Raw genomic sequence first — 10,780 nt, 5'->3', positions numbered from 1 at the left:
GGACTTCTCCGAAAGAGAGGACCGGCACTCAGGTTAGCTGATGAGGCCTGGATTGGCCGAAACAGCTGTCCTAACCAGTAGTGCGGCAGATTACTGTGATTTTGCCAGAAAAGTCTTTGGGTTCATTGCCCTGGAAATTTCTGCCAAAATCACAGTATGAAGCTGTTGACCGACTCTTTTGCTTAATTAATTTCTGCAATTTTTGTTTATTAAAATTAAATCCTCCCATTTTATTTTTAAATTTTTTATTAATTCCTCCCACTTAGGTTTAGTCGGACACAAGAAACCCTAGGTTTTAAAGTACCAGCAGACCGCAGGTCGCCTTTGGGGTCAGTTGTCCTTTATATTTTTTCATTTTTTCTTTGCAACGAGGTTCGCCCGGTTTCAATTTTTCTAGAAATTAATTGTAGATAATTCTGGGAGAATTTCACGAAGGACAAATAATGTCGTTTTTTCAAAGAATAAAAAATATTAATATATTTTTTTTTTCTCCAAAACAAGATTCAGGACTGCTTACGCAAGCTAAAAATGTTGTTTACAACTTGTCTGCTTAAATATACAAGAACAAAAAATCTTGCATTAGATAAATTTATATAATGCGTCAGTTATGCGCATTTTAAAACAAACACATCAAAGGAATAATAACTATAAAATATTAAGAAAAAAATTGTAAATAATTTGTTTAATTAAAACGTAAATATTCTAATTGTTTAAGTTTCTCGCCCTCTGAAGGACCTAATTCTCATTTTTATTGAATGAAGTTTTGTAGAATGCAAGTTGCAGGCAGTTTCGTAGCACTGCAAGTATAATATTACAATATTATTTTGATATGCTACCGCCATTTTTTGTCCAGAATCTTCTTAAATTATTCAGAAATGGATTTCTTGCAGCAAATTATTTGCTAAGTTCTTTTAAAAAAATATTTGTTTTTTCAATAATGCTTTCAGACAAAAATGATAAGCTTTTAATAAATTTTATTTCCTCAAATTGGTGCATTATGTTTAAATAATTTAATAGCTTTTATTTTATGGCATTTTCAACTTGTTAGAAAAATATAGACAGCCCTGTACAAACAGGGGATTTACTTCATAAATATATAAGCAAACATGCAGATATTTTAATTTTGCTAAATCTGCCATTAATAAAATTAATTCCACTTAGGCTTCCTCTTTTCAGCAAAACTTATCAGTCCTTCTTGTGCATTAGCGTATTCCAGATTGTCAAGCATCACCTTTTCCCCCAGTCTGCAATTTTTTTTTTCACTTAAGTAATATTTTCTAACAATCTAAAAATAACTTCTACCTGTAAGCTGTGACAACATCCATTTCTACCTGCTGGTTTAAGAAGCTCTTGCCCAAGGCGACCACATCTCTTGGCTTGTGCTTGATGGCAGTCACTATTTTTTCAACTTCCTCTTCTAAATTTAAAACATATGATAAGATGAGTTCTGCAATTGCAGATTTACAAAAATAAGACTTGCCTAGATTATTTTCATCACACACTTTGGCAACAAGTCCTAATTGCAATGCTTGCTGTGCTGAAATAGGTTCTCCAGTGTACAACATCCAATTGGCAAATTGCCTTGGTAGCACTCGGACCAGAGCTACACCAGGAGTAGAGCAAAAAAGACCAAAATTCCCACTGGAAATTTAATGAATACTAAGAATAAAATTTAAATTTTGTTGAATCTATACCCTGGAGTTGAAAAACGACTTTTTTCGGTGCAGACTACAATATCGGAAGCTGCGACTAGTTGACATCCTGCTGCAGCAGCAAGACCGTTGACTGCAGAAATGATCGGAACGGGACTGTTTCTGATAGCTGCCATTAATCCCGATGCCAGTTGAAAAACCCTTGCAGGCATTCCCTCCTGACACTAATACACAAATGAAACTCCTGTTATTATATAAATTCAAACTTTATGCTACTCGAATTAAAGTTTACCAGCTCTTTAAGGTCGTGGCCGGCAGAGAATACAGGCCCTTCGGCTGCTATCACAATACAACGGAGAGATGGATCATCATCGTTAAGTGATATGTCCTCTATCAGATCTTCTTCCATTTGATACGACAACGCATTTCTTTGGTGACAAATGTTAAAAAGTAATTTATTAATTTTTTTCTTTACCTCTTCTTTGGATTTGCCAATGTTATTTTCCTCACACCGTTTTCTTGAGCAACCTTTGTCAAATTGTTGTAGCCATGGCAGACACCAGATGTGCCAAAACACCGAGCTCTTGTCAAAACCTGAAAAAATGTATACATTACATACATAATTTAATTTACTGTATGCATGTACTTACACTTAAATATTTTGAGCAAGACAGTACAGTTTATGTTCATGTGTATACATAACTAAATTAAATTTTCGCACCTTACCTTAATTGATTTTCTTAATACATTCATATCTGTGCAGGCGAAAAGCGATAATAACAAATTAACAAAACCCCCACGTGTGGGCGTGGCTTCTAGTGGAGAACGAATGAAGAAAAAATAAAAATATTGGAAGAGATTTTGCGCAGAAGCAAAAATGCGTGTACTGCGCACAAAAATTGATAAACAACTGAACAGATAAACATGCGCGCACCCCTGCCCAGCCCAGCCCAGGCCCAGCCCCCGCCGGCATTGTTTTGATTGAAGATTTGAATTTTGGTCTCTGATCTTGGCAGATTATTTGTCATTTTAAGCTGCAGATTTTGGACTTGTTTGCATCTGGAAAGAAGATAAATTGATCGTTCGCTATGGCGAACACTTCTAAGCCGAATTCCTCGCAAGACCTGATGCAGGAGTTGCGGAATTTCCTGTCAGGCTCCAGGTCTTCGGCCAAAGCCAACCACGTCGAGCTCACCCGAACGGCCCTCAACCTTCTCAAATCTCTGCCTGCGTCCAGAGACGCAGTCCTTGAGTACTTTTGCACCGTGATGGACATTTCCGTCACCCGCTATGTCGCACAGCTTGAGGTTAAATTTTGAGATAAAATTTCACGCAATTTCTCAATAGAATTAATAACAAAAAACTTTTTTTAAGGTTGAGCGAAATGGGCAACAGCAGCAACAACAAAATCATCCAAGCAGCCCTACTTTTCCTGAGGAGAGCACCGTCACAGAGATTCACTCGGTCCTCTGCAACTTTGTCACAACAAACCCAGAAGCTTGGGCTCCAATTATTTCTAAGTGGTCACTAGAACTTCTCGGTAAGCAAAATAATATTGTTTGTCCCTTTCATTATGTGTTTTCAATTAATTGTAATGAATATTATTGTTCTTAAATAAGAAATTTTGTTCAAAAAAATATCCATTGCTATTTCTAGGTAACCTTTCTAGCAAATACGCTGGAAAAGGTCTTGGTATGGCTGGTGGCCTTAGTGAATCCCTACAGCTGTGGATGTCTTGCCGTGCAACGAGGACACTAATGGACATAACTACCCAGTGTTTAGCTTGTCTCATGAACTCGGATACTGAATCCTGCATCAATTCTCTCCTTGGTAAATTTGACTCATGAACTTAAAATAAAAATTATTTAGATATTTTTTAAGACGTCAGTGTAACTCACAGTCCTCATTTTGATTGGGTGGTGGCTCACGTTGGAAGCTGTTTTCCAAAGACTGTAGTCACAAGAGTTTTATCTTGTGGTTTGAAAGACTTTTATGTGCAAGGCTCAGAATCGAACACACAAAGAGGTCGTGGCTTCATTGCAGGACATTTTGACCCTCAGGTTAGATGGATTTTTTTTTTTTAAATATTAACCTAAAAGTTTTATGTTTTTCAGGCCTCGAAACTAAACTCTGTGGTTGGTATTCTTGCTCACTTGGCCAGCAGCCACTTCGGAGACATAAGAGCAGCCCTTTTGGATTTGTTTAAAGTATTTTATTACTTTATTGCGCTGTGCATAGTTTTTAAAACTTAATTTTAGTGGAGCCTAAGTGACGAGGATCCTGAGGACCCTTTAAAGTTAGCAACTGTTCCGTACCTTCTTCACCTGGCATCTTTAAACTCCATTTTATTTAAAGCTCTCAGTGCTGAGGCCCTTCAATCATGTAGTTTTCAAAGTGTGATCAAAAGTGCAAATAATTAATAATGTTTATACTTACAGTGAACTGCAAAATGCTTCCAAAGCTTGCAAAACTTGCTCCTTCATGGTGCACATACTTCGGAGGTGGCACTGCTTTGCAAGATTTAATTGTCCATCTTGCCCTGGGATGTGAACAGGGTGGGGCTCAGGCATTTTCATTGCTCTTGGATGCTGCTGGCCCTGAAGGTGGCTTGACAACTGAGGAAAGAAACACATGTACAGAAACTCTAGGTAATTTATTTATATTATTGAAAGAATATAGAGAGAGAAAACTAATTAATTTTTAGAATTATTCCTGCAAGAAGTTAGTCTGATGGTGCGGACGGTTGAGATCGGGCAGCCACCAATCCAGTTGGCAATGTGCATTAGAAAAGAGCTCAACACCCTGCAACCCCTTCTCCTCAGCTCGGATGGATTAAGAGCCCATGCAACCCTTCGCCTCATTTCACTAATGGGCCATCACTCGTCCGCTGTCCCCTTGCTGGCAATTGCCTTCCTCTTGGCCAACGCCACCGAAGACTACCACCTGGGAGCTATTCTGGCCATGTGTGAGGAGACAAAGTCGACGCAGCCAAATCTATTGGCCGATGCTCTGGAGCAGGAGTTGCGGTGTCCGGAGAACAAAAACCACAAAACCCTTTGGCGGAATTTGGCCACCCTGCTCAGATTTGAGTCCGAGTCTAGATCAGGTCCAGTCCTCCAGGCCGCTAAGCGATGTTTCCCATCTATTGCCGAAGCTGTCAGAGATGGAAACTCGGACGCAGCTGAAGTTTTGGAATTGGCCCTACCAGCTCCTGCAGGTGTCGAAATTTCACTACAGTTGACTCGGGCCACCATCACCTACTTCTTCCACAGTTTAGAAGAGCCCGAAGACGTTGTCCGCTTGCTTAGTGGACGCAGAGCCATCAGACTTTTATCAAAACTGTGCTGTGTGTCCCTCTCAGCAAGAGCTTTGGCACTAAGAGAGTTACTAGAAGGCGCCATTCACAAATCGCAAGCTCGACTTTTTGGAGCAATCACCACTCGTACTGAAAAGCCTGGCTCAGTGTTGACATCTTCAGAACCAACCCTTTTGAAGGACAATCAGAAACAGTCAGTCAGTGTTTTACTTCCGCAAAGAAACTCGACCGTTTTCCACGCCGGAATAATCGGCACTGGGCCGAGAAGAACTATCTCCTACCCTGTTCCTCCGTCGGCCCAAGTTTTCAGCAACTCGCAACTTTTGATTGAGGCGTGCAAAGCGTGTTGCAGTGTGGACGGCAACCTGGACAATCCGCCTAATCCAGAGGCCATGGCCGACCTGGCCCTGATATTGGTGGAACTGATCTCTCCAGACGTCATGTACAATGGTCTGCCCTGGCCGGAGGAGGAATTCTGCAAAGTGACTGTCGAACGGGACCAGCACATCCGCAGGATAATGGACGACAAGCCCGTCGTGTGGGCCCTTTTGAGACTTGTGGCCACAGAGAGACCTGCCCTTTGCTACTGTTCGGTTCTCCTCAGGGCGTACGCGGCCTCCCTCATGGGACAGTGGGGCTGCACCCCAGGCTCCCGGCCACCAAAGTTGGTCAGCCAAACGCAACAGCTGCTCGATCTTCTCTTGCTCGGACAACTCATTCCACTTTCCCTTGCCACTTCAAGACACATGATTCCCACCATCAATCCTGCTCAGGTATGTTGGTATGTTATTTAAAGTTATGGAAATACTACCAATCTTATTTGGTTTTTTAAGGAGTTTTTTTTTTAATAAAAAATGTTTACATTTAATTGATTTTTAAAAACTTTTTTGCTTTCAGGTGTTGATGTTGATGAGAGACGTGTGGAATTACTTAAAAGACAACGTCCCGGCCCCTCATTTGTTCAAACGAGACTCAAAAGGAGAAGTGGCTTGGAGAGAAAAAATGCCGGAAGAATCTCCATATTCGGAGACTCTGCGTCTCATTATGCAGTCGCACCTGGAGACTCTTGGTGGTTTATATGCACAGGTGTTTGTCAAGCCTCAGCTTGGTGATTTGTTTTCCAAGCCTGTTGATAAGTAGTAGTTTTGCACTTTGTATGCTGTGAATACAAATTAATATCTTTTTTGCAACCACTGCATATTTATTACTAAATTGACCTTTTAATTGGTTTAAAGAGCAAACCAACTTCATCAATTTTAGAGAAATATTATAAATTTTTTAATTTGTTAGTTCTCGTCTATGGAATGGATTTTTATCAAAATGAAATATATAATTCTTCAATGAAAAATTTAAACCTTGGCTACTCAAAATAAATCAATATGATATGTCTGTGTAATGTCACTCTGGGTTTCGTGTAAGAATTCAGCAAGCTGCGCGTGATATTATGATGGTCTCCGTGGGGTTATCTGAGGTCTTTGGTATAGCGAGTGGAATAAAACCGACTGCTTGGTAGATTTGATCTGGTTGGATCCAGTTTCAAACTAGTTGTCAGTGTGGCCTTTGCCTCAGTGACCTTTTGAACAAACACAGAAAAAATTGAAGACAGCAGTGAGACGCAGCAGTCACCGAGTCCAGTCTCTCGCATTTTCGAAGCACTGCTTGTTGATCAAAGGCGTCGCATTTCCAGCATTTTCTCCTTTGAGAGGCTTTAAAATAATATTTTCTTTCATAATTAAAAAAAATCCACATGTTTGCTTCACATCAAGCTATAAATAGCATGGATGCTATTAAAGGAGAATTTTTTGAGTGCAGGTAAAAAAAGCTTTATGTATAATTATATATTTTTTTTTAAATAAATTTAAATATTTTGTTGGTTAATTTTACTTTTAATTCTAGATGGGTCGCGTGTCATGAACAATTTTCCTCGTTGGCCCTACTTGGGACTCACATAGCCATCGACCACTGCCCAAGCAGACGGGACGTGATGAACAAGTGTCCCTTATCTGTCTACACGTGTCAGTGGCGCGATTGCCCTAGGAGAGGGAAGCACTTTGAAGCGAGGTATTTAATATTAAAATAATTAATAATTTTGAGTAACCTTCAAAACTAAAATTGAATTTAAAAAATCCAGGTATAAGCTGCTTGACCATGTCAGAACACACACAAATGAAAAACCCTACCAGTGTAACTTATGTTTCAAAGCCTTTAGTCGGACAGAAAATTTGAAAAATCATATCCGAACGCATACAGGTTTGTTAAAATTATTTTTTTAATGGATAATTTTATATTTTTATTTAAATAATAGCACCTAAGCCTAATAATACTTGTGATTTTTAATTTTGTTTTTGTAACAAATTTTTATTCATCTCTTCAGGTGCGAAACCATTTTTATGCTCTCATCCCGGTTGCAAACGCGCGTTCAGTAACTCGAGCGACAGGTACAAGCACATGCTGACCCACTGGGTGGAAAAACCGTACGCCTGCAGGGTGCTTGGCTGCGGCAAGAGATACACCGACCCGAGCTCACTTCGGAAACACTCAAAATCTGCGACGCATTGCAAAGTCCAATCTAGTTGTTGGATTGAAGAGAGGGAGAATGTTTTTTCATGGCCAGTTGGCGAGCAACTGTTTCCCATTGATCTGTCTGTACGAAAAACAAGCCTCTTTACCAATCGTTGCTTTTGATGTAGATTGGCCATGGCCACTTTTAATCTCTATTTAAATAAATCCTTGTGATTCATGTATTGTGATAAATAGTATGCAGATCGATAAATAATAAATTAAAAATTTTTAAGCTTTCTATAATAACCTTTTATTTTATTTTAGTCAAAAAATTTATTTTAAGTTTTTATATTTTTGAATAAAAATGCCATGCTACGTTTAATATCAAGCAGATTTTATTGTAGATATAATATGCATAATTCTCGGTTGTAATTTTAAAAAAAGAACTAAGTGAGTTTGTGCTTATGTAAAATTAAATAACTTTAGATTGCTTCCTGCACTTGCCTCGCAGCAATACTTCGTCGTCTTTGCAAGCGCGCAGAGGTGCGCTTGAAAGTATTTTCTTCAATTTATATTTTTTGCCATCCACGACGGTATCATTACTTTTGCCGCTACTCATGGTCAGAAGAATCGCCAATCCTGAAATTAATTGGTATTTTGAGAGAAATTATAGAGCGTAATTCTAAAAAATTACTAGAAACATACCAAGTAAGAGAAGAACAATCCTCCATACGAAAGACATTTTAACTGTCGAGTGGTCGTTTCAGATCTGCGACGGCTTTCAACATTATCGTTCTTGGATACAAGATTTGACCTCTATACCCCCTCATATGAGATGTTGTTTTAATTATAAATAATTTAATATTTTAACTAAAAGTTAAACACCTTCTGAAATAAATTGTATATTATTTTTCTTTTTTTTCGGCAATTTTGCTAAAACATTTTATATTTTGTTGTAATCATGATCTTCAAACTACCCTCTTTGGGTAATAAATAATATTTTGTAAAAAATATGGAGAGTTGAATTATTGAATACTTATGTCTAAATATGTGCAATTTATTACTAAAAAACGTTGTCAGTTTCATTTTAAATTTTTTTTGTTTATTTTTCTTCTGTACACACAGTACACACACTATCAAGAAATTTTTTTTAGAAATATTTTCTATGAATTTTTGTCAGTTCATACAGACAGATTATATGACCTTCTTTTTCTTTCTGCACTTGCCTCGAATCAGTATTTCATCGTCCTCGCAAACGCGTATAGGTGCCGATGCAAACGAATCAATATGTACCACTTCGGGCTGCTGAGAATCAGAAGAATTTGTTTGGCCTGTGGTGATGGTCAGAATCATTGCCAAGCCTGTTTAAATTAATCCAAAAAATAATCACTAAATGAATTGAAATAAATTTCTTGACAAACCTAGTAGAAGAAGAAAAATCCTCCACACGAAAGACATCCTAACTGTTCAGAGGTTGTTTCAAAACTGCGCTGTTACAATTATCTTTCTTCTTGCTGGTATAACTTTGACCTCTTTTCGCCCTTGAATCAAGTTGTTGCTTCAATTTTGACAATTTTATTGGATTTGAGGCGGAATCTAGATATAACTTGCTTAAAACAAATGTATTGGAATTGTTTGTGTATACAAATTTTAATTTCAAATTCAATTAAAAATTAAATTGATTTCCAAGTATTTTTTATATATCATTCCAACGTCAAGAGTTGCAAGATCACCAAACTACTCCAAGAATAATCATGATAAAGAAGCTAAAATAAATATAAATAAAAATAAATTTAACTACACGAAGAAACTGCAATTTCTCTAAAATCACACGATAACCCTATAAAATAGGCAATTATGATATAGATTAAATCGAAGCAATTCATGCATATTAAGTAGATAACATACATAGTTTTTTTTTTAAGAAATTATTTTATTGCAAAAAGCCCCCCAGAAATCTCCCATTACAGCAAAAAACCAAATTATTAATTCACAGACTGCTTTTTTCTGCACTTGCCTCGAATCATTACTTCGTCCTCCGTGCAAGGATTAGGTGTTGGATCAGGGGTCCGGTCAGGTGCCCATGCGATCCTTTGCTGATATTGCTTTTTCTTGGGGATGAGTGAAGCAGAAAAATTGGTTTGGCTGTTGCTGATGTTCAGAAGCATTGCCAATCCTGAGAATGATTTATTTGAAACAAAAACTATCATTGTAGGGATACAAAATAATATTTTTGCTCTTACCAAGCAGCAGAAAAATTGTCTTACAGAAGAGAGCCATCTAGTTTCTTGAGTGGCTGCAGCAGATCTGCGCGTTAAATAAATCGTTCATTGCTGTGTAGATATTACGATTCACCTTTGGGCTTTGTAATGATTTGCCATTTCAAGTAGATTATAAACAGATTGTAATTGTATTGGTATGCATTTTTGCAACTAAATATATAAAATAACTTTGCGATGATTAAAATAAAAAATGGAATTAAAAAAATTCATAAATAATAGCAAATCAACTTTTATATCAAAGAATTATAATTTTCGATTTTATGTGATAATTAAAGTTTCTAATTTCATTGGCTTAAAATCTAATCTGTGTGTACATCTCTTTCATCAAGGTAGTTAGCCTGTGATAAAACAGGATATGCAACTGGCTAAGTCTAGATGTTGACCAGGTTGCAGAGCTTTGAGAGGAAGACTGGAACACGCGTTAATATAACGTTAGTAACAACCGTTCCAGATTGTGCGCATCTCTAATTTCTCAATCCTATTACTTTTTTAACAAGTAGAGGGTTCGTAATTTGAAACCATTATAAACTTTTTGAAGAATGAAAGCAAAAAATAAAATCGGTATACTTATTGAATATTTAATGCAATATTAAATTCCCAGTGAAATTTCAGCAAACTCGAACTTCAAGCTCCACATATCAGTTTATATCTAAATCATATTGATCAAAAGTTTGATTCATTTGGACTTACCTAAAGGAATAAAACATACGCAGATCAAAATTATGAACTTTTTTAACATTAATTGAAATTTATATTCTTTAAAAAAAATACAGTGCTTGATTTCAGTAGAAAACGTTTTTAATTTTTTTAATTACGGTTTGATACAAATTAATATAAAATAACAATTAATAACGAAAAATTAATTTGCATTAAATTTTGTTTATGTGTAAGTGTATATGAAACCGAAAAATTTCATTCTTGTTCTTGGTTCTTAATTCGACAGTTCACTTAATATCCAATCTAGCTGTTTGTCACTTCATCACACGTCGGCACCTTCCTTTAAACAGTACAAATCCATTTGGACAGCG

The 10,780-nt window shown here is 37.1% G+C and overlaps 3 protein-coding genes and 1 long non-coding RNA gene across 4 annotated transcripts; 2 read left to right on the top strand and 2 right to left on the bottom strand.

Moving 5' to 3' along the window:
* Positions 1–987: 987 nt before the first annotated feature.
* On the bottom strand, positions 988–2,525 carry LOC132196098 (enoyl-CoA hydratase domain-containing protein 3, mitochondrial). Its single transcript, XM_059618519.1, has 7 exons — positions 2,379–2,525; positions 2,128–2,246; positions 1,945–2,080; positions 1,695–1,876; positions 1,481–1,641; positions 1,303–1,417; positions 988–1,244 (listed from the first exon to the last, which is right to left on the bottom strand). Exons 1-7 carry the CDS (start codon positions 2,403–2,405, stop codon positions 1,148–1,150), a joined length of 837 nt encoding a protein of 278 aa, XP_059474502.1. The 5' UTR covers positions 2,406–2,525; the 3' UTR covers positions 988–1,147.
* A 72-nt stretch (positions 2,526–2,597) lies between these two features.
* LOC132196090 (integrator complex subunit 5) lies at positions 2,598–6,158 on the top strand. Its single transcript, XM_059618506.1, has 9 exons — positions 2,598–2,959; positions 3,027–3,192; positions 3,309–3,482; positions 3,534–3,712; positions 3,767–3,859; positions 3,911–4,034; positions 4,091–4,300; positions 4,357–5,741; positions 5,866–6,158. Exons 1-9 carry the CDS (start codon positions 2,741–2,743, stop codon positions 6,106–6,108), a joined length of 2,793 nt encoding a protein of 930 aa, XP_059474489.1. The 5' UTR covers positions 2,598–2,740; the 3' UTR covers positions 6,109–6,158.
* A 413-nt stretch (positions 6,159–6,571) lies between these two features.
* Positions 6,572–7,781, top strand: LOC132202242 (zinc finger protein GLIS2 homolog). The gene is made up of 4 exons (XM_059629070.1): positions 6,572–6,780; positions 6,865–7,029; positions 7,100–7,218; positions 7,343–7,781. Exons 1-4 carry the CDS (start codon positions 6,716–6,718, stop codon positions 7,651–7,653), a joined length of 660 nt encoding a protein of 219 aa, XP_059485053.1. The 5' UTR covers positions 6,572–6,715; the 3' UTR covers positions 7,654–7,781.
* A 62-nt stretch (positions 7,782–7,843) lies between these two features.
* Positions 7,844–9,017, bottom strand: LOC132202314 (uncharacterized). The gene is made up of 3 exons (XR_009442363.1): positions 8,892–9,017; positions 8,176–8,831; positions 7,844–8,109 (listed from the first exon to the last, which is right to left on the bottom strand). It is a non-coding gene; the product is annotated as an uncharacterized LOC132202314 (long non-coding RNA).
* Positions 9,018–10,780: the final 1,763 nt, after the last annotated feature.

The sequence above is a fragment of the Neocloeon triangulifer genome, unplaced genomic scaffold (assembly GCF_031216515.1).
Source record: "Neocloeon triangulifer isolate White Clay Creek 2 clone unplaced genomic scaffold, ASM3121651v1 ptg000001l, whole genome shotgun sequence".
Lineage (NCBI taxonomy): Eukaryota > Metazoa > Arthropoda > Insecta > Ephemeroptera > Baetidae > Neocloeon > Neocloeon triangulifer.
This window is presented reverse-complemented; position numbering and strand designations above follow the sequence as displayed.

Excerpts from the sequence above, each read along its gene's own strand:
- LOC132196098 (XM_059618519.1), bottom strand. The coding sequence starts at position 2,405 with ATGAATGTATTAAGAAAATCAATTAAG. Across the intron at positions 1,642-1,694 it reads AGTCGTTTTTCAACTCCAGG|TGGGAATTTTGGTCTTTTTT; the intron begins GTATAGATTCAA and ends TTAAATTTCCAG. Across the intron at positions 1,418-1,480 it reads GTGTGATGAAAATAATCTAG|AAGAGGAAGTTGAAAAAATA; the intron begins GCAAGTCTTATT and ends TTTTAAATTTAG.
- LOC132202242 (XM_059629070.1), top strand. The coding sequence starts at position 6,716 with ATGTTTGCTTCACATCAAGCTATAAATAGCATGGATGCTATTAAAGGA. Across the intron at positions 6,781-6,864 it reads GGAGAATTTTTTGAGTGCAG|ATGGGTCGCGTGTCATGAAC; the intron begins GTAAAAAAAGCT and ends TTTTAATTCTAG. Across the intron at positions 7,030-7,099 it reads GGGAAGCACTTTGAAGCGAG|GTATAAGCTGCTTGACCATG; the intron begins GTATTTAATATT and ends TAAAAAATCCAG.
- LOC132196090 (XM_059618506.1), top strand. The coding sequence starts at position 2,741 with ATGGCGAACACTTCTAAGCCGAATTCCTCGCAAGACCTGATGCAGGAG. Across the intron at positions 3,713-3,766 it reads CAGGACATTTTGACCCTCAG|GCCTCGAAACTAAACTCTGT; the intron begins GTTAGATGGATT and ends TATGTTTTTCAG. Across the intron at positions 3,860-3,910 it reads CCCTTTTGGATTTGTTTAAA|TGGAGCCTAAGTGACGAGGA; the intron begins GTATTTTATTAC and ends ACTTAATTTTAG.